Here is a 22,866-nt window from a genome sequence, read left to right as displayed (position 1 = left end):
GAACTAATTTGTGGTAATTAAAGTAAATAACCATAAATGTTTTATGGAGACCACGACAGCCATGGGTGAGAGAGAAAGTTAGGGTTTTTTTTTTTTTTTTTGCCATCTACTCCCATTTCTTTTTAGCTTTGATCTAAGTTGTAAAGCTGCGAAACACAACTCGTGTTCAAACTCGCTGAACTAGTTTCTTTTTAATTAAGCATCTGCACAGTTTGGCTATCAACAGTGAAGCTTAGGGCTAGTGGCCGGCAGTCACCTTAGTATTTCTTCTGTTTTCTTTTTGCTTAATGCTGACACATTATACCATATTTGTTGTCTTTCTGCTGCCTGATTCTGTTTTTTTTTTCTCTATCTGTTTGAGGTGCAGCTCCATCCAGAAGTTGGAGTGGGTGTCTTCTTCTGCAAGCCTCCCATCCTGTACACCAGCATGGACTTTCAAAGTTTCCTGTGTATTTGTATTGTCAGTTGTGTCTGTAGTATGGCTCAAGCAGAGGGTCACCCCTTTGAATCTGGTCTGCTTGAGGCTTCTTCCTCAAATCATCAGAAGGAGCCAAAAAGTCAACATAATGCAGAGCAAGCCACTACATTGGTGCCGTGCTCCTGAATGGGAGTGAGGTTCGGGGGGGGGTGAGTGTGACAGAAGCCAGCAGGAAACACTGTGCATATGGTAATCAATAGGTGTCACTCGCCCCGACAGCCAAAAGGATACTCTGGCCACTCAGGCCAGAGCCTGCATTTTTGGCCAACTTGTCAGAGCATCAGTCTTCCATGCCAGAGATCGTGAGTTCACATTCCGAGGGGAGCAAGTTGAAGGAATTACAAACACAATGCAGAGCAAGCCTCAAAACTTACATCTGAGAAACACACAGGTGATTCATTCATTCATTCTCAACGGCTTAAACGGGTCCGGATTGCAGTGGCAGCATAGCAAGCACCTCATCCCACACTTCCCTTCGCCAAGTTCTGTAACCCTTCCCTGGGGATCCCAGGGCATTCCCAAGCCAGCTGGGAAACACAGGTGATGTTTTTATAAAATGTAATTGTCCTGCGTGACAGAAGTAGTGGTACTAATGTGCATAAAATCATGCATTTGTGAGTTTGTAGGAGGGCAGGTTGATGTAAATGAAAAAAGAAAAAGCGGAGCTGCCTTGGATGTGGGGGTGGGAGTGTTATTCTGATTAAAAAGTCACAGGATGAGTATGAACTCTCACCTCCATTTTTATGTCTCCAGGACCAGGCCTGGCATTCATTGCATACCCCCAGGCTGTAGTCATGATGCCTCTCCCTCAACTATGGTCTGTTTGTTTCTTTGTCATGCTCATTCTCCTGGATCTGGACACAGAAGTAAGATGCACAGCAACATGAACTGCTTGTGAAAACTGCATTCATTGTGGAAACTTGTGAATTCTGCCTTGTTCACTCTATGATTAGTTTATTACAATGGAAGTGGTGATAACATCCATCACAGACATGTTTCCAAGACAACTGCGCAAGGCAGGGCGACGGGAACATTTCCTGCTCCTTTTCTGCCTCATATGCTTCTTCTCTCAGCTCATCATGATGACTGAGGTCAGTACTGGTGTTTTGATAAGCAGGAGACAAAGTGCTACATGTTAGGCCATGAGCCAAAATTTATGTAGTGCCAAATCACAACAAAGCTGCCTCAAGGCACTTTACACAAGTAAAGTCTAACCTTACCAACCCCTAGAGCAATGATTATTGATTATTTGATCAATACCAAAGACAATTATAAAACAAACCTCCACTTTCAGAATTTTAATACATGTACTTTAGGAATAATACATATTTAAAATGAACATAAAGTCTTTATTTTGACTGCAGTGCCATACAAACCTGTCTTGGGGAATTGTGTTTGTTATGAGAATTTGTTTGATATATTGTATGCTAAAGTCCAAAGTTTACTGACTAAGCTAGAAGATAATTAATACGACAAAAATTTGTAATTTATGAAAAGTGGCAATTTACACTTCAGGGGTACCATCATGTAAGTAGTCAAAATATGGATTGCATCCAAATAATTTCAACACTAACATTCAAATTCATGTTTATTAGATCCAGGAGTTTGGAAAACACCTGATTTTGTTGAGTAGGGGTGGGGAGAGGGCCTTGCAAGGGACCCACTTCTGGTCCATGACCAGTGTTGGATTGTTATAATGCTATATGTCGTGAACAGCAGATGCCATTATATATTGCCTTCACAGATCTCACAAAGGCTTTCAACCTCATAAGTAGGAAAGGGCTGTTCCAGTTACTAAGGAAGATTGGCTGCCCCCCTCAGTTACTCAACATTATCATCGCCTTTCATGAAAACATGCAGGGCGTAGTCAGCTATGGTGGCGAAGTTTCAGAGCCCTTTGCAATTCAGAGCGGAGTAAGACAAGGCTGTCTACTTGCACCAACTCTTTTTGGCTTTTTCTTCTCGATGCTGCTCGACTTTTAGTTCAGACATTCATCACAGGGAGTCTGTCTACTTACTAGAAGCGATGGTAGGCTATTCAACTTGGCTCGACTGAGGGCGAAGACAAAAGTGCGCAGAGTACTCATCAGAGAATTGTTGTTCGCTGACGATGCTGCCCTGATCTCACACACAGAAGAGGGTTTCCAAGTCCTGGATAACCAGTTTTGTCATGCGTGCACTCAGTTTGGGCTAACAATCAGCATAAAGAAGACCAGTGTCATGGGGCAGAATGTCTCTGCACCTCCATCGATCAAAATTGATAATAAGGTTCTTGAAGTTACTGACCACTTCACCTACCTGGGCTCTATTATCACCAATAACGTGTCCCTTGATAGAGAAATTGATAAACGCATTGCAAAAGCTGCATGAGTGTTGGTTAGACTGAGTAAGAGAGTGTGGGAAAACACCAGCTATCCCTAAACACCAAACTCAAGGTTTACCAGGCATGTATTCTAAGTATGCTGCTCTATGGCAGTGAAACCTGGGCTACCTATGTCAGACAGAAGAGCAGTCTTGAAAGCTTCCACCTTCGTTGTCTGCGTCGGATTCTTGGCATCACATGGCATGACAAAATTTCCAACACTACTGTGCTGAAGCAAGCTTGTTCCCTCAGTATGCATCTCCTCCTCAGCCAGCGATGCTTACAATGGCTGGGGCACGTGTACCGTATGCAGGATAGCCGGATCCCAAAGGAATCTATGGAGAGTTGGAGTCAGGACGCAGTCCAGTAGGTCGCCCAGCACTGCACTTTAAAGATGTCTGTAAATGCGACATGAAACTCGCTGAAATTGATCCAGATAACTGGGAATCACTCACTGAAGACCGCAGTTACTGGTGTCATACCATTTACGAAGGCCTCAAAAGAGGTGAGAAAAAACTTAACCAACAGTTAGAGGAAAAAAGACAGCGTAGAAAGCAGAGACAAAGGAGACAAAGATAACAACCCCCAGCCCCAACCCCGCCCTCCGAGTTTACTTGTGATCTGTGCGGAAAGGACGGTCATGCAAGGATTGGTCTGCTGAGTCATTTAAGACGCTGTTCCCAACAGGACTGACTGACCTCCTACTGCGGTGCTACCATTACCTTACGAGATAGACGGATGCCTAGAGATTGTTCAAGCTGCCAGTGTGCCTGTAGAAATACTCAACATACTGCATCGGAAAGTGTTTAATAGGAATTTTGTTTGTTCACAGGGAGGAATGTATGTGTTCCAGTTGCTTGACTACTATGCCTGTAATGGAGCCTGCATCCTCTTTCTCTGTGTGTTTGAATGTTTGGTACTGGGCTGGGTATTCGGTAAGTCGCCATTTTAACAAATCTTGAAAATTACATCTAAAATGGAGTCTGGTTGTTATATATTTTCTGTTAAACCTTGTCTATCAAGGTGCAGAACGAATCAGTGTCATCATAAAGGACATGACAGGGATACACCCAAATTCATTCTTTAAAATCTGCTGGTGTTACCTCACTCCGCTGGTTGCACTGGTGAGTTGGGTTTTCATTGGTAAGATGGTATCTTTGGATTACTGATCATTGAATTTTCTGTTTTTGTGTTCTCAGGGTACATTTATATGTTCCTTAATTAAGTACCAGCCTCTGACCTTTAATCGGTGGTACGTGTATCCGACATGGGCCTATGTGCTGGGCTGGGTACTGGCACTCTCCTCCATCCTGTGTGTGCCTGGATGGGCTCTCTATAAACTGTGCACTGGCAGCGGAACTCTAAGTCAGGTTGGAGAACCTTCAGATAAATTACGTTTTTGCAAAATGTAGGGCCTCTTCACACATGTCGCCACAAATATTCAGCCACAGCACATGCACTCTACATTCGCATGTCGCTCCCGCTGGAAATCCATTGATACAGCGGGCGAGATGATGTCGCCTTGCCATCTGATTATGCTCCCAAGATTCGCACGGCATGTTGAACGCAGGTCGAACATAATGTGCTGCAGCTGAGGGGCTGCATGAAGTCATTGGCCACATCAAACCATGGCCAAATGACGCAATCAAGGTAGCCTTCACACCAGTGGCCAAATGCCGGATGAGTGGCCATTCGACCCACTCTCGGCTGGAGTTGACAGGAGTCCAGGTGCCACCCATGAACATCCAACACCACTCGCAGGGCACTTAGAAAAGGTGAGAACATTTTGAGTTGGCTGCGCAATTGGCCCCACAAGTGCCCAACAAATGTGCTGTTACAGAGTAACACAAATGGCGTGCAAGTACACAGCTGACCGCTGTGTACTCGCAACTCACAGCTGGAGAACACATATCATGCCATGAACAACATCACCTCTCAACACGCGACGCAATGCATGTGTGTGGGTGGGCTCTCATGCTCCCCTGACATACTTATAATTACATACAAACAAGATCACCTTTGGATCACCCAGCCAGGTCTCAGCACGCATGGCATGGTGTGAACTAAGTGATGAGCTGTCTGTCCAGGCTAATGTCACATCCACCATGTAAGTTGCAGTCCATGCAACAGACAGAAAGAATGGAAAAATAAATAAATACATATACAATAAGGGGAATGGTGTGAAGTCATTCATGTGTGAGAGCTTTGGTCATTGTGCTGTGGACATGGGGCGTGTCAGCTGACCGTCGGTGTCGCAGACTGAACGGTTCCCCCTAAAATTTGGTCTGTCCTGTCTTCACTGTGCAGAGCTCAGCAGCGTCATTTCTAAGCAGCACCAGCGATTCACTGATTACCACCTTGCCTTTGCTTAAAACTGCACTCTAGTCATCTTCTATCTCAACAACAGATATTTGAAGCTTTTGTTCAACAATCATTTCCACATAAATTCAGCATTATTTTGTAATAAGAGACGGCGGACTAATCAGAGCGCACAGTAGCTGCTGCGGCACCTACGTCATTTCAGCCACCGCAATGAGCATGTATCAGCATGCTGTCCTCACATGGTAGTAATTAAAAACACATATCCCCTTTGCAACGCATTCAGCAGCAAATGCATCAGTGTGCACCGGACACCATCAGCCAGGCTGCCCCATGTGAAAATATCCATCTGATCATATGAACACTAAGCTGGTGATCCAAATGTCACGTCCACCATGTGAGTTATATTCCACGTGGCACGGTGTCCTTCAGTGCACCGCATGCTGGACAGATGGACACGTGGCGCCAACTAATGCGTTCATGATATGAGGATTCAATCATGTCAGTTCATTAATTCCTTTTTTATGTCCACGGCCATGGTTCATGGAGATGAGGGAACAGAGGGGTGTTAATTCTTGTATTATTTGCTCTTTATAACAGGAATGACATATTTTAACATTCAAAATGAAATCCATTTGTTTCGTCATTTCCAACACAGACTGTCAGGTCATCAGGCATCACTTACAAATCATTACCAGAAACATGATTGTCTTACATTTAAACTGTAACATTTAATTTTTCTTATAATGTTCTGTTCTCTGTCATTATTTTATTGTTACACATTTCTGTTGATGTATGTACATTTGTAGAATATGTGTTTGCTTCCGCCGCCGTGTGAGCACAATGTGGTAACACACCTCTCACGTGCTCGCACTGTGTTTGTGCACGTGCATGCAAGCATGCACAAAACCATGCACGAAACCATCTCCATGAGATTGTTCACACCTGTCTGACTGTGTGTCCCCCCTGACAGCAGTTGGAATTTTTCACGGTTCGCCAAATTGTTTTTTTTTTTCTGACTTTTTTGGCTGGTTTCTGTCTTGTTTGCCCAAATTTGTGTTATGTGTGAAGGGGCCAGTAACTATAATAACTTATGATAATATACGGAATGTAAATAATACCTTTCAAAAAATTGCTTCATTAAAGTAAATTTGCATTCTTTTTTAATCACAAATGCAGAAACCATAAACTTATTTATTTATTTATTGCATTTACTAATGGATGCTGTTTTATGGATACTACTAATAAGTAGTCACACCCTGCAACATTTTAGATTTAAACTGCTTCAAAAATTGCCTGCTGTGGAACAGCACTCATCATCCTCGTGCCTGTCAATCACACTGTTTTGTCCATATGATAGCTTGAAAAAATGTATTTCTTTCAACTGTTCCCTTTTTGTGGCAACTTCACATTATGTGAAAAATGGGAAGGGGAGGTCTAGAACCAGGAACCTTCTGCTCTTAAATGAAGCACACCATCTGATTTTTTTTGTTGTTGTTTATGTTGTCAGCATAAGTTGGTTCTTTTTCAAATCCCTACCCTAACTTCTAAACAGCATTAGTTCACAGGAGTGCATTTCACTGTCAGGGCTGAGGTGTTGCCTGCCATAATTGTGGTGGGACAAGGTGTAGGTTTGGAAGAAATACTTTGATGGCCATTCTCAGTTTTTATAGGATTGTGGAGCAGCACATTTGGAAAAAATGGAATGTTCCTTCAATCTTTCATTCTGTCTCTCTCCGCTTTCACATACTGGTGTGCTACCAGACCCACGCACACCACACACCTGAAAGCTGAAGGCAGCTGTTGCATCACTGCTCAATCTGTCTACATAATTTGTCTTTGATATGGCACTAATCCATACACTGTCTTCTGTGACTGTTTTTTTTAATGTAATTTTACAAGTTAGTTTGGGCTTGTGTGTGTGTGTGTGTGTGTGTGTGTGTGTCACCCGACAACACAATCCTGTAAGCACACCTCATGTCAAACATTAGCTTTTGTTTTTTGGAGCAAACACTGAGTGATTTTATTGGAGCAAGGTTAAAATGAACAAAAGTAGGAAAACAAGGAGCAAAGCGTTCTGCAATGACTGACACACCCAGAATACAATCTGAGTGTTCTGACCAAAATGTAGTACAAATGAGCCTAGAATTAAGTTCAGGTGACTTTAGACAGTTCAGAACTGTCTGGAGACCCCACAGTTCTGTAGACAGCTTGAGCATCTCCCCAGGAGAACATAATAAATTTCCTTCCTAGTCATGGCATGTGAAGGCTTGATACTGAGATACTGTGTGCCTCTGCTGTTCTGTCCAATTAGGCTGGCTAATTTGGAGAGTTGTGCATATAAAGCTGATCCTCGTGCAATGATCTTAGTCATCTCCAGTGCCAGAGTTCTGGTAACTGATCCTCCAGTCAGCTGAAACCTACCTATTGTTAGTGAGATAGTAAAGGTAGTGTGAAACACCTGAGGGCTGTCCCAAATGATACCCAGGGAGGTGGACTCAAGTGTAAGAGGCAGTGGAATAAAATGGAGAAAGGTTTATGAACAAAAAGGATTTTGCTGGGGTTTATGGAAGGAGATGCTGAAGCATGGAAGGAAGAGATACCCATGGTCTGGAGTGAGGTTACGAACATGGTAGCCAGGGCCAGGAGGAGCCATTGGAGCTAGTAATGGCAGCAAATTACAAAAAAGGAGGGCTACAACAAAACACAGAAAAAAAATGACTGAAAAACTATTGGAGATAGAGTTTTTTGGCTGTTACCACACAGAAGAATGCAAGAATTTGGCGAGGATGGAGTGAAGAGTCATGTTTGAAATACTGTGAGGAGTGATTGAATGCAGGTGTTTCAGCTGCCAGAGGTGTCCATTATTCAGTTCCACTGGCAAATCAGTGAGGGAAGGGAGAAAGAACACTGCCACAGAGTCCAATGACAACAGTACCCCCAACAATGATTCCCAACAGGTTATACAATTGACTTGATGGTAGAGGCGTGCCCGGGAGTAGATTGATGGAATACTCATAAGGACAGTGAGGAGGTAGAGAAAGCACCTGGTCCTTACTGAAAACTTCTGTGAGATTGCAATATTCTGAGAGGGTTTGAGACAAATCAGGGAGTTTGTATGATGTTGCAAGGGCTGCGCTAGTGAAGGTTATTGCAGATTGGAGGTGTCTAAGCAGGCAAGACTCACTCCAATGGGAAATTCTACTTGTGGCCAGTTGATCCCCGGATTATAACTACGAAGCCAAATATGACCCAAAACTAATTGGATGGAAGAAGAAAAGCCAAAAAATATGTCTTCAATATGTCTTCAACCTTAGCCTGCAGCTAGCAAGATTGCCTACCCTCTGCAAGACATCAATGTGTTCCAGAGGGACAATGGAAGAATGGAACTGGAACAATGTACAATTGTGCATTGTTCCAGTTCCTAATAAGTACCGGCCAAGTGAACTGAATGACTTCTGACCAGTGGTACTCAGTTCACACCTCATGAAGACGTTGGAGCAGCTCTTCATCAGCCTCTTCAAACTCCAGGTGCAGCACACCCAGGACTGCCTGCAGTTTGCATATCGGCAGGTGTTTATTGTTTATTTATTTGGATCCCCATTAGCTACAGCTGAGCTGCAGCTATTCTTCCGGGGGTCCACACAAATCAACAAACACAATATACAGAAATCAAAAATGCATTCAAAAATATATAAAATGAGAAATAATTAAAAAATGAAAAAACACATAAAACCAAAACAATCAAGTTCCAAACAAATTAATCTTCACATCTCGTCAGTTCATATATACAAAAAACTTATCTATAAATGATCAAAAATTAAACCCAGATTGCTTATTATGTCCATAAATGTCATTTTAGAAGTACCTTAAAAGAACATTCATTTGAGATGAGTTTGATGCATTCCGGTAATGAATTCCATTCATTCCTACCCCTAAATATGACAGTGTTCTTTATGGCATTAGTCCTGGCTACAGGTAGCGTAAAGTTTCCCACCACAGCATGTCTGTTTATGTATGCAAATTTTTCTGAACTAAAAGAGAAATTCCTAAACAAAATACATGGTAACTTAGTGACAATAATCTTTCCGGTAAAAATGATCAGTGAATATAAAAGTCTATCTTTAACTAACATCCAGTTTAAATTTTTATGCATTGTAATAATATTTGTCCTATAACTGCAGTTGAGTGCTATATGAGCAGCCTTATTTTGAATAATCTGTAATTTATTTATAATTTCCCCAGAGGCATTTGACCAAACTGCTGGACAATAATACAGGTATACTAAGAATAATGCTTTAATAGCATAATTCAAAGTTGAACAACTTAAAAACCTTGCATGTCTTCTCATAATCAATAAACCCCTGCCCCCCAGTCTTCTCTCACAAATGTGTTTAAATACAGTCCATAAAAGTCCTGTTCACAGACTGATTGCCAGAGACAGGACATGTCCACATCAAGTATAACTCAAGACATCTCCACATTTATTCACAGATGGTTCGTTCGCGCGCACGATCTCGTGGTCAAAGTAGGAAAGATAAACTATAACAGAACTCAAATATAAAATATAACTCAAATATAAACTAGAAGATAAATCGGAGTGCACAGTCTGTCTGCAGCGCGCACCTGACACAGACATTCCTGCGCCGTCATGACACCTCAGGAAGCAGCTCGAGGCAGCCCCAGTGTGAAAGGGGCTTTAAAGTATTTTGGACCTGTTGGTACAGTATGACAGTAGTAATAAAGAGCTGAAACTTGAGATTGATTTTTTCAGTTTTAGTATAAAATCAAATCAAATCAAATTTTATTTATATAGCGCCAAATCACAACAAACAGTTGCCCCAAGGCGCTTTATATTGTAAGGCAAGGCCATACAATAATTACGTAAAAACCCCAACGGTCAAAATGACCCCCTGTGAGTAAGCACTTGGCGACAGTGGGAAGGAAAAACTCCCTTTTAACAGGAAGAAACCTCCAGCAGAACCAGGCTCAGGGAGGGGCAGTCTTCTGCTGGGACTGGTTGGGGCTGAGGGAGAGAACCAGGAAAAACACATGCTGTGGAGGGGAGCAGAGATCAATCACTAATGATTAAATGCAGAGTGGTGCATACAGAGCAAAAAGAGAAAGAAACACTCAGTGCATCATGGGAAACCCCCCAGCAGTCTAAGTCTATAGCAGCATAACTAAGGGATGGTTCAGGGTCACCTGATCCAGCCCTAACTATAAGCTTTAGCAAAAAGGAAAGTTTTAAGCCTAATCTTAAAAGTAGAGAGGGTGTCTGTCTCCCTGATCTGAATTGGGAGCTGGTTCCACAGGAGAGGAGCCTGAAAGGTGAAGGCTCTGCCTCCCATTCTACTCTTACAAACCCTAGGAACTACAAGTAAGCCTGCAGTCTGAGAGCGAAGGGCTCTATTGGGGTGATATGGTACTATGAAGTCCCTAAGATAAGATGGGACCTGATGATTCAAAACCTTATAAGTAAGAAGAAGAATTTTAAATTCTATTCTAGAATTAACAGGAAGCCAATGAAGAGAGGCCAATATGGGTGAGATATGCTCTCTCCTTCTAGTCCCTGTCAGTACTCTAGCTGCAGCATTTTGAATTAACTGAAGGCTTTTCAGGGAACTTTTAGGACAACCTGATAATAATGAATTACAATAGTCCAGCCTAGAGGAAATAAATGCATGAATTAGTTTTTCAGCATCACTCTGAGACAAGACCTTTCTAAGTTTAGAGATATTGCGCAAATGCAAAAAAGCAGTCCTACATATTTGTTTAATATGCGCATTGAATGACATATCCTGATCAAAAATGACTCCAAGATTTCTCACAGTATTACTAGAGGTCAGGGTAATGCCATCCAGAGTAAGGATCTGGTTAGACACCATGTTTCTAAGATTTGTGGGGCCAAGTACAATAACTTCAGTTTTATCTCAATTTAAAAGCAGGAAATTAGAGGTCATCCATGTCTTTATGTCTGTAAGACAATCCTGCAGTTTAGCTAATTGGTGTGTGTCCTCTGGCTTCATGGATAGATAAAGCTGGGTATCATCTGCGTAACAATGAAAATTTAAGCAATGCTGTCTAATAATACTGCCTAAGGGAAACATGTATAAAGTGAATAAAATTGGTCCTAGCACAGAACCTTGTGGAACTCCATAATTAACCTTAGTCTGTGAAGAAGATTCCCCATTTACATGAACAAATTGTAATCTATTAGATAAATATGATTCAAACCACCGCAGTGCAGTGCCTTTAATACCTATGGCATGCTCTAATCTCTGTAATAAAATTTTATGGTCAACAGTATCAAAAGCAGCACTGAGGTCTAACAGAACAAGCACAGAGATGAGTCCACTGTCTGAGGCCATAAGAAGATCATTTGTAACCTTCACTAATGCTGTTTCTGTACTATGATGAATTCTAAAACCTGACTGAAACTCTTCAAATAGACCATTCCTCTGCAGATGATCAGTTAGCTGTTTTACAACTACCCTTTCAAGAATTTTTGAGAGAAAAGGAAGGTTGGAGATTGGCCTATAATTAGCTAAGATAGCTGGGTCAAGTGATGGCTTTTTAAATAATGGTTTAATTACTGCTACCTTAAAAGCCTGTGGTACATAGCCAACTAATAAAGATAGATTGATCATATTTAAGATCGAAGCATTAATTAATGGTAGGGCTTCCTTGAGCAGCCTGGTAGGAATGGGGTCTAATAGACATGTTGATGGTTTGGAGGAAGTAACTAATGAAAATAACTCAGACAGAACAATTGGAGAGAAAGAGTCTAACCAAATACCGGCATCACTGAAAGCAGCCAAAGATAACGATATGTCTTTGGGATGGTTATGAGTAATTTTTTCTCTAATAGATAAAATTTTATTAGCAAAGAAAGTCATGAAGTCATTACTAGTTAAAGTTAAAGGAATACTTGGCTCAATAGAGCTCTGACTCTTTGTCAGCCTGGCTACAGTGCTGAAAAGAAACCTGGGGTTGTTCTTATTTTCTTCAATTAGTGATGAGTAGTAAGATGTCCTAGCTTTACGGAGGGCTTTTTTTATAGAGCAACAGACTCTTTTTCCAGGCTAAGTGAAGATCTTCTAAATTAATGAGATGCCATTTCCTCTCCAACTTACGGGTTATCTGCTTTAAGCTGCGAGTTTGTGAGTTATACCACGGAGTCAGGCACTTCTGATTTAAGGCTCTCTTTTTCAGAGGAGCTACAGCACCCAAAGCTGTCCCCAATGAGGATGTAAAACTATTGACGAGATACTGTATCTCACTCACAGAGTTTAGGTAGCTACTCTGCACTGTGTTGGTATATGGCATTAGAGAACATAAAGAAGGAATCATATCCTTAAACCTAGTTACAGCGCTTTCTGAAAGACTTCTAGTGTAATGAAACTTATTCCCCACTGCTGGGTAGTCCATCAGAGTAAATGTAAATGTTATTAAGAAATGATCAGACAGAAGGGAGTTTTCAGGGAATACTGTTAAGTCTTCAATTTCCATACCATAAGTCAGAACAAGATCTAAGATATGATTATAGTGGTGGGTGGACTCATTTACATTTTGAGCAAAGCCAATTGAGTCTAATAATAGATTAAATGCAGTGTTGAGGCTGTCATTCTCAGCATCTGTGTAGATGTTAAAATCGCCTACTATAATTATCTGAGCTAAGCACTAAGTCAGACAAAAGGTCTGAAAATTCACAGAGAAACTCACAGTAACAACCAGGTGGACGATAGATAATAACAAATAAAACTGGTTTTTGGGACTTCCAATTTGGATGGACAAGACTAAGAGTCAAGCTTTCAAATGAATTAAAGCTCTGTCTGGGTTTTGGATTAATTAATAAGCTGGAATGGAAGATTGCTGCTAATCCTTCGCCTCGGCCCGTGCTACGAGCGTTCTGGCAGTTAGTGTGACTCCGGGGTGTTGACTCATTTAAACTAACATATTCATCCTGCTGTAACCAGGTTTCTGTAAGGCAGAATAAATCAATATGTTGATCAATTATTATATCATTTACCAACAGGGACTTAGAAGAGAGAGACCTAATGTTTAATAGACCACATTTAACTGTTTTAGTCTGTGGTGCAGTTGAAGGTGCTATTATTTTTTCTTTTTGAATTTTTATGCTTAAATAGATTTTTACTGGTTATTGGTGGTCTGGGAGCAGGCACCGTCTCTACAGGGATGGGGTAATGAGGGGATGGCAGGGGGAGAGAAGCTGCAGAGAGGTGTGTAAGACTACAACTCTGCTTCCTGGTCCCAACCCTGGATAGTCACGGTTTGGAGGATTTAAGAAAATTGGCCAGATTTCTAGAAATGAGAGCTGCTCCATCCAAAGTGGGATGGATGCCGTCTCTCTTAACAAGACCAGGTTTTCCCCAGAAGCTTTGCCAATTATCTATGAAGCCCACCTCATTTTTTGGACACCACTCAGCCAGCCAGCAATTCAAGGAGAACATGCGGCTAAACATGTCACTCCCGGTCCAATTGGGGAGGGGCCCAGAGAAAACTACGGAGTCCGACATTGTTTTTGCAAAGTTACACATCGATTCAGTGTTAATTTTAGTGACCTCCGATTGGCATAACCGGGTGTCATTACTGCCGACGTGAATTACAATCTTACCAAATTTACGCTTAGCCTTAGCCAGCAGTTTCAAATTTCCTTCAATGTCGCCTGCTCTGGCCCCCGGAAGACAATTGACTATGGTTGCTGGTGTCGCTAACTTCACATTTCTCAAAACAGAGTCACCAATAACCAGAGTTTGATCCTCGGCGGGTGTGTCGCCGAGTGGGGAAAAATGGTTAGAAATGTGAATGGGTTGGCGGTGTACACAGGGCTTCTGTTTAAGTCTACGCTTCCTCCTCACAGTCACCCAGTCGGCCTGCTTTCCCGGCTGCTCGGGATCTGCTGGAAGGGAACTAACAGCGGCTAAGCTACCTTGGTCCGCACCGACTACAGGGGCCTGGCTACCTGTAGAATTTTCCACGGTGCGGAGCCGAGTCTCCAATTCGCCCAGCCTGGCCTCCAAAGCTACGAATAAGCTACACTTATTACAAGTATCATTACTGCTAAAGGAGGCCGAGGAATAACTAAACATTTCACACCCAGAGCAGAAAAGTGCGGGAGAGACAGGAGAAGCCGCCATGCTAAATCAGCTAAGAGCTAGTAGCTACGCTAAGCTAGTGGATTCCTAAAAACACACAAAGTGAATAATGTGTAAAACATTTAGAGGTGATTCAGCAGAGGGAGTGCTTTAGTTAAGGCACATGAAGATTACACTGTGAAACAAATCGTTATCTAGATCAATCTAACTACGCAGATTAAACAGCTAACAGATACAGCAAAACACCGCTGTGCTCTGGAACAGGAAGTGATACAATACCGCAGTGAGAGCCAACCACCAGTAGAGGCAACTAAGTATGTTTGTGTCGAACCTCGGATTCAGGAGGAGCAGTGTGGTTTTCGTCCTGGTCGCGGCACACTGGATCAGCTGTACACGCTCCATCGGGTGCTCGAGGGTTCATGGGAGTTCACCCAACCAGTCCACATGTGTTTTGTGGATCTGGAGAAGGCGTTCGACCGTGTCCCTTGGGGCACCCTGTGGGGGTGCTCGGGGAGTACAGGGTCTGGGGTCCTTTGCTAAGGGCTATCCAGTCCCTGTACGACTGCAGCAGGAGCTTGGTTCGCATTGCCGGTAGAAAGTCAAACCTGTTTCCAGTGCACGTTGGTCTCCGCCAGGGCTGCCCTTTGTCACCGGTTCTGTTCTTTATTTTTTATGGACAGAATTTCTAGGCGCAGCCAGGGTGTAGAGGGGATCTGGTTTGGGAACCACAGAATCTCGTCTCTGCTGTTTGCGGACGATGTGGTTCTGTTGGCTTCGTCAAATCAGGACCTTCAGCGTGCACTGGGGCAGTTTGCAGCCGAGTGTGAAGCGTCCGGGATGAAAATCAGCACCTCCAAATCCGAGGCCATGGTTCTTGACCGGAAAAAGTTGCTTTGCCCTCTTCAGGTCGGTGGAGTGTCCTTGCCTCAAGTGGAGGAGTTTAAGTATCTTGGGGTCTTGTTCATGAGTGAGGGACGGATGGAGCGTGAGATCGATAGACGGATCGGTGCAGCATCTGCAGTGATGCGGTCGCTGTATCGGACCGTCGTGATGAAGAGAGAGCTGAGAAGGGGGGCAAAGCTCTCGATTTACCGATCGATCTACATTCCGATCCTCACCTATGGTCATGAGATTTGGCTCATGACCGAAAGAACGAGATCGTGAGTACAAGCGGCTGAGATGAGTTTGCTCCGCAGTGTGGCTGGGCGCTCCCTTAGAGATAGGGTGAGGAGCTCGGTCACTCAGGAGGAGCTCGGAGTCGAGCCGCTGCTCCTCCACATCAAAAGGAGTCAGTTGAGGTGGCTCGGGCATCTTTTCTGGATGCCCCCTGGACGCCTTGCTGGAGAGGTGTTCCGGGCACGTCCCATTGGGAGGAGGCCCCAGGGAAGACTCAGGACATGCTGGAGGGACTACATCTCGCGGCTGGATTGGGAACGCCTTGGGGTTCCCCCGGAGGAGCTGGGGGAGGTGTGTGGATCGGGAGGTCTGGGCGGCTTTGCTGGAGCTGCTGCCCCCGCAACCCGACTCCGCATAAAGCGGAAGAAAATGGATGGATGGATGAATGGATAGTATGTTTGACAAACTCCCAACCGTCTTGTTTACATAAAATAAAACAGTTATAGACTTTGAATTTCGGTGTACCCGTGATTATGCGGACCTGGACAGGATGAGGTTCACCTCGGCCAAGGCCTCAGTTAACCTCATCCTGACCTTATCTTGGGTATACCTCATCAAAAGTCTATAATTGTGTAATGTTTATAATACGGGATTTTTCAAAATAACACGACTGTAACCAATAATCATGAAGTTAGTCTTTACTGTGTTTAACACTAGCTTATTGGACGTTACCCATTCAACTACCTTGTGCAATTCCATATTTAAAACAGCTTCCAAGTCATTGTGTGAGCATGCTGATGTATAAATGGTTGAATCATCTGCATACATTACTATACTAACTTTATCAAAGATATATGTAAATCATTCATGATAATTGTAAATAATAGTGGACTGAGGCAATTTCCTTGTGGCACACCACATACTGTACCCCTGGAGCCAGAAAAGCTGCCATTAAAAAACACTGAGTCCTGTTAGATAGATAACTATAAGTAAGTAAGAGCTGTTATAATTGCTGCACTGATCTCTCATTTTAATAGAATCGTTAATTTCATCATCCAACCAGGGTGTGATGATGTTCCTGACAGTAAACTTCCTCAAAGGAGCATGAATTTCCACTAAAGGCATGATTAAAATATCTTGCAAGTGCAATTTCAGGTTTCTGAATAGATAACACCTCAGACCAACGGATAGCTTTCACATCATCAACAAATTTCTAGGGCTGCAGCTATCGATTATTTTTGTAATCGAGTATTCTATCAGTTATTCTGGCGATTAATCGAGTAATCGGATAAAATGTACTTTTGCGTTTTTAAACAACATCAGTAGTCCAGGGCTGTCCCTAAGCAATGGCACAATGTCCCTGTGCCAAAGTCTTGACATTTTGCTGAAATGGCGATGGGATGTGGCTTTCTGTTCTGTTTGTGTTTTTTTTCCCAACTTGTAAAATGTAACCATTTTGAGTTGTTTTTTTAAGCCTCGCAGTTACTGTTTTTTTTTTTTTAGTCACTCACCATGTCGAGCAGACCATGTGTTTTTTAATAATAGACAAACACACTGCTTTGCTTTAAATGCACAGTAAGTCTATTTCAGATGATCAGTGTGGACCCTCTTTTTCTTAAAAGGCTTTATTTTACTCTGTCGCATTGGAAAGCAGTAGCTTTAAGAGCTAAATTATTAGCTGTTACTTGGCCTGAGCGCATGCTCTAGTCTCCTTCTGTTGTTTTTCTGGGGACATTACAGCGCCAAACACAGGCCTGGCATATGTACTACAACGTTTAAAGGAAGCTTCGAGGCACAGAATTTGCCTTGATCATTTTTTGTAATCGAATTATTCAAGTTATTCGAGTAATCGTTTCAGCCCTACAAATTTCGCATCATTAAACATTTTATATGACCTCTTAAGTACTACTGTGGGTCCAGGTCCACCTACCATTGTGGCTAATACAATTATGATCAGGTTATGATCATAATTGTATGATCTTAACCTGATCATACAATCATATACATCATATCATATACAGTTTGGGACTCCGGCGAGGGCGGTTACATCTCCTCCTCGCTCCTCTATCTCTGCTCCAACCTTCAAGTCCTCTACTTCACCAGACTGTGAATTCTTCAAATTGGATTAACCATGGAATTGATCAGCTGGCCTCTGAACGCTATTGACACCATTTTTCAACAAGAAGATTGTTTCTTCCATCTGGCCTGCATGCCCAGATGGAACCTACCCTGCGGGCTATGTTCTTGACGCCTGGGAGATGTGGCGGGTCGCATGCTTTGTGCCATTCTCTGTGGAGGACGTCGAGGATTTTTTTATATTTGCTTTTATTTTAGGAGGGTTGGTATTTATTGGTTTATGTGCTGCCCTTCCTACCAGAAAATTGGCAAGACGGCTGCCACCAGAACCATGACCCCTCACCTGTCCGTCATGATTAATGAGTCCTACGACACCGTGGGCCTGGTGGCGGCCTTCAACTTAGCCGCGAGCCAGTGTTGGTGTGGAGGTTGCTACACTGAGCCCACTCCACCTGGATACGGGAAGCAACACAGTGAGGATTCTCTTCCTGGACTTCTCCTTCTTCATCCAGCCCTTTGTGCTTCCGGACAAACTGAACAGCATGCAAATGGACCCCTGCCTGGTCACTTGGATCTCCAGCTACCTCACTGACAGGCCACAGTATGTCAGGCTAAAGGACACCACATCTGACACTGTGATTAGCAGCATCGGAGCACCACCACAGGTGATGGTGCTGGCCCCAGTTCTGTTCAGCCTGTATAACTCAGACTTCTCCTATAGCTCTGAACTGTGTCGCATCCAGAAGTTCGCAGATGACACAGCCATTGTTGGATGCATCAGGAATGACAGCGAGGATGAGTACAAGAGCCTAGTGAAAGACTTTGCTGTCTGGTGCCACACAAACCATCTACAGCTCAACACCTCTAAGACAAAGGAGCTGGTCACTGACTGTTGTGAAAAGTGTAATGACACGGACCCACAACAGGGGGGCGTAAATGAATGGTCAATGGAAATAAGAAGTAACACTTTTAATGTTGTGAAATGTGCACAACGGATACAGATACAATTCAATACTAAGGTCAATTATAAAGTTGGTGTCGTGTGGGCAGGCTCGAGGATAGGAGACGCCCGTCCAGAGAAGAGTCGGGACCCACACGATTTCCACCGCCAACGGATCTGGAACACTCCAGAGCCGCCAAGTCCTGAGTCCCAGGTGGCCACCGTCTCCAGCTGTCAGATCGGGTACTGCTGACAGGAAACAAAAACAGTCAAGAGTGGGTGTGTGTGCACACACCCAGTAAAACAGTCAGCTGAGTATTCCTGATAAAGGGAGAAAACACCACCTCCCAATCCCACTACTTCCTCTGGTTATCCCTGCAGACTCCACTACACAAGTATAAGTGTGAAGAGTGGAGAACGCCACCTCTTACCACTCCCTTCGACTCGGCAGACAGTGGAGCAGCTGCAAACTCAGAAGGTAAATTAGCTACCAATACAGATGTGAAAGACGTCACAACTTAATATTACGGCTGAGTGTCTACCTGAACGATTCAGACGATTTCTCGGCAGAGGTGTGGTGTCTCCAGGCTTTTATGGGTGGCATGATGAGTTGATGAATGACAGCTGTCAGAGTTCCTGGTGCTCATGGCGGCGACTGCGCCCTCTGGTACCTGAAGCCCGTCTACAGGCAGGGCGCCCTCTGGCGTTGGGCCAGCAGTACCTCCTCTTCGGGCGGCCCGCACAACACTGACTTTGTGATGTCCAGACCAAGACCGCCACCAGTTCTGATCCAGGGAGCTGAGGTGGAGGCTGTGAATTTCTAAACGTACTTTGGGCTGTGGCTGGAAAGCAAACTGGACTGGACAACCCACACGAGCCACCTGTTCAGGAACAGACAGAGCAGGCTGTACTTCCTGATGAGGCTGCAGTTGTTTAACATCTGTAGGAAACTCCTGTGGATGTTCTACCAGTCCGTGGTAGCCAGCGTCCTCTTTTATACCATGGTGTGCTGGAGGGCAGCACATCCTAGTGTGCTTAATTGAGAGAGTGGCGTCATCTCAGAACATGGTGCCATTTTGGTTCCAACTGCACTGAACTACTGAATGAACCTTTAATGTTTTCAACATTTTTTAAAATCATTTAACCACATATAGCAACACATCCAGGTACAGGTGCTATCAAAAAAATATAAAATACTTAAGCTATCACAAAAAGCCTGATTTAAGCTTCTGCAGCTCTGTAACTCTGTGTCATGATGTGCGTGACAGTTTTAAAGTTCTCCATCTCTGGATTATACTTTATTCTGGACTAATTTGACCCTCAACAAGCTTTTCTTTCTTTAATCATCACCTCCAAATCTAAGGTAAGATGTACAATTTCCACTTTTATGACTTTGTGATGTAAAGTTGCGGACTTTTCTGATCCATTTTTAGTCAGCGTGCGCACTGCCAAAACTGTTATAATATGATGGGAGACGAAGGAATGAAAGCAGAAAAATGTCAAATCACAGCCATTTGTGTCTGATTTAACAGGTGCACATCAGGCTTCAGGTCTCAGTCTGAACACGGTTTGAAAAAAATAAATGGTCAGATCCGATCCCACTTTCCTGAAATTGCAGAGTGTCAGAGCACTGAACTTTAATTTGTACCTCTGCACGTCCAGACTGCTCTGGGTTTTTAATGGAAATACATTGTGATCGGACGGGACATTTTATCCGATGTGAGTGATATGTATGTAACGGATTAATTACAGTCAAGAGGCGCCGAACATCTACGGGAATCCTGAATCGGGACGTGCGCCTCATTTAATGAGGCGCATGTCCCAATCAAAATTTCCTCTGAAAATTTTTTCTGCCAAATGTATTGGATCCATTAGCAAAATGTAATCAGCGTGCACTGTTGTGTGGGCCACTGAAGAGGAGGTACTGCTGGCCCACCACCAGGCACGAGAGGGCGTCGGAGCGACCGGGAGTGACAGCTGTCACTCATCATCCGTACCAGCTGTCACTCATCCACTGCTCATCACCACCACCATAAAGGCCGGACTGCAACTCCACCTCCCCGCTGAGAAATCAGCTACCATTCAGGTAATTTCTCTGCTAAGCTTAACTGTGACTAATAGTCTGATCTCATTTGCAGCCGTTTTCCTGTGACGGTGTCCTTATCTACGGTATTGGCGTTTGGTGTGGACTGCGACGGCTTCGCCTCACACCCCAAACCAGATAAGTGGTTTCACAGGAGCTGCACGAGTGTGTGATTGGAGGTGGAGGTTTTCCCTCCTAACTGTATACAGACTGTGGGATTACTGAGTGTGCGAACTCACACTCAGCAGGACTGTCTCTGTTCTCTGCCAGCAGTACCGGGTCTGACTGCTGAAGACAGCGGCCACCTGGGGCGCAGGGCTTGGCGGCTCCGGTGTTCTTCAGCTCCATTGGTGGTGGAAGCTTTGTGGGATCCGGCTCTTCTCTCGCCAGGCGTCTTCTATCGTCGAGCCTGCCCACACGTCACCTGGTGTATATTTGACATTCCACCATATTGTTATTGTCTGTACGTCGTTGTGCGATTCACAACATTAAATTGTTACTTTTGGCTTATCCATTGTCCGTTCATTAACGCCCCCTGTTGTGGGTCCGTGTCACGACACTTTCACAACAGTGCACACTGCAAAAAACTATTATAATATGATGGCAGGCGAAGCAGTGAAAGCAGCAAAGTGTCAAATCACAGCCTTTTGTTGTGTCCATGGTACTGAACAATAAATTTACCTCTCAAAGCTTTGACAATGAAGCTCCTCTTCACCCAGGAGCATTCCTCTGGTCCATACCCCTCCCAGTCCACCAAATACTGAAACCCCCAGCCCTTACAACGGACGTCCAGGAGCCTGCACACTGTCCATGCAGGCTCCCCGTCGATGATCCGGGCAGGAGGCGGCGCCGGTCCAAGAGTGCAGAGGGTGGAGGTGTGGTATGGCTTGACACGTGAGACATGAAAGACCGGGTGGATCCGCAGTGAAGCTGGCAGCTTCAGCTTCACTGCGGCCGGACTGAGGACTCAGAGGATCTGGAATGGTCCAATGTAACGTTCCTTTAGCTTAGGGGAGTCCACTTGTAAGGGGATGTCCTTCGTTGATAGCCATACCTCCTGCCCGGGCTGGTAAGCAGTGGCCGGGGAACGCCGGCGGTCTGTATGGGCCTTAGCCCTCGTCCGGGCCTTCAACAAGGCAGAGCGGGCGGTGCGCCACACCCGTCGGCATCTTCGCAGGTGGGCCTGGACCGAGGGCACATGACCTCTCCCTCCACCACGGGGAACAGTGGGGGCTGATACCCCAGACACACTTCGAACGGGGAGAGGCTGGTGGCAGAGGACACCTGGCTGTTATGGGCGTACTCGATCCAGGCCAGATGGTCACTCCAGGCCGACGGGTGCGCGGACATGACGCAGCGGAGGGCCTGTTCAAGTTCTTGGTTGGCCCGCTCTGCCTGTCCGTTCGTCTGAGGATGATACCCGGACGAGAGGCTCACGCTGGCCCCCAGTTCCCTGCAGAAACTCCTCCACACCTGTGAGGAGAACTGAGGACCACGGTCCGAGACGATGTCCGCTGGTATCCCATGCAGACGCATGACGTGGCGGACCAGGAGGTCTGCTGTCTCCTGGGCCGTTGGGAGCTTCGGGAGGGCCACGAAGTGGGCCCCCTTGGAGAATCGGTCCACTATCGTGAAGATGGTCATCATGCCCTGGGACGGTGGGAGACCCGTGACAAAGTCCAGGCCAATGTGGGACCAGGGACGACGAGGCACCGGTAGAGGCTGCAGAAGTCCTTGTGTCTTTGTGTGGTCTGCCTTGCCCCTGGCACAGGTGGTACAGGCCTGGACATACTCCCGGACGTCAGCCTCCATAGACGCCCACCAGAAGCGCTGCCGGACAACTACCACGGTCCTTCGCACCCCCGGATGACAGGAGAGCTTGGAACCGTGACAGAAGTCCAAGACTGCAGCTCTGGCCTCTGGTGGGACATATAAACGGTTCTTCGGACTGGTTCCTGGGTCCGGGCTCCGTGCCAGGGCCTCCCGGACGGTCTTCTCCACGTCCCAGGTGAGGGTGGCCACGATAGTGGACTCAGGAATGATGGACTCCGGTGGATCCGACAGCTCCGTCTTGACTTCATCTTCGTGTACCTGGGACAAGGCATCCGGTCTCTGGTTCTTGGTCCCAGGGCGATAGGTGATCCAGAAGTCAAAACGCCCGAAGAACAGTGACCAGCGGGCTTGCCTGCCTTGCCTTGTCCTGATATACTCCAGGTTCCGATGGTCAGTGAAAACTGTGAATGGCACAGACGCTCCCTCCAACAGGTGTCTCCACTCCTCAAGAGCCTCTTTCACCGCAAGGAGTTCTCGATTGCCGACGTCATAGTTCCGTTCAGCTGGGGTCAACCTGCGAGAAAAGTAGGCACACGGGTG

General features: G+C 44.9%; 1 protein-coding gene across 1 annotated transcript in view; it reads left to right on the top strand.

Annotated features, from left to right (window-relative positions):
* LOC117508930 (sodium- and chloride-dependent GABA transporter 2-like) overlaps window positions 1–22,866 on the top strand; it is a 77,291-nt gene that overhangs the window by 37,665 nt on the left and 16,760 nt on the right. Inside the window, 7 exon segments of the mRNA XM_034168767.1 lie at window positions 1,232–1,344; window positions 1,432–1,569; window positions 3,673–3,775; window positions 3,864–3,964; window positions 4,040–4,248; window positions 7,474–7,552; window positions 17,983–18,282. Coding sequence (XP_034024658.1) covers window positions 1,232–1,344; window positions 1,432–1,569; window positions 3,673–3,775; window positions 3,864–3,964; window positions 4,040–4,248; window positions 7,474–7,552; window positions 17,983–18,282 — 1,043 coding nt within the window.

The sequence above is a fragment of the Thalassophryne amazonica genome, chromosome 4, assembly GCF_902500255.1.
Source record: "Thalassophryne amazonica chromosome 4, fThaAma1.1, whole genome shotgun sequence".
NCBI classification, from domain to species: Eukaryota; Metazoa; Chordata; class Actinopteri; order Batrachoidiformes; family Batrachoididae; genus Thalassophryne; species Thalassophryne amazonica.
Note: the sequence above shows the minus strand (reverse complement) of the source record. Positions and strands in the feature narration are given on the sequence as shown.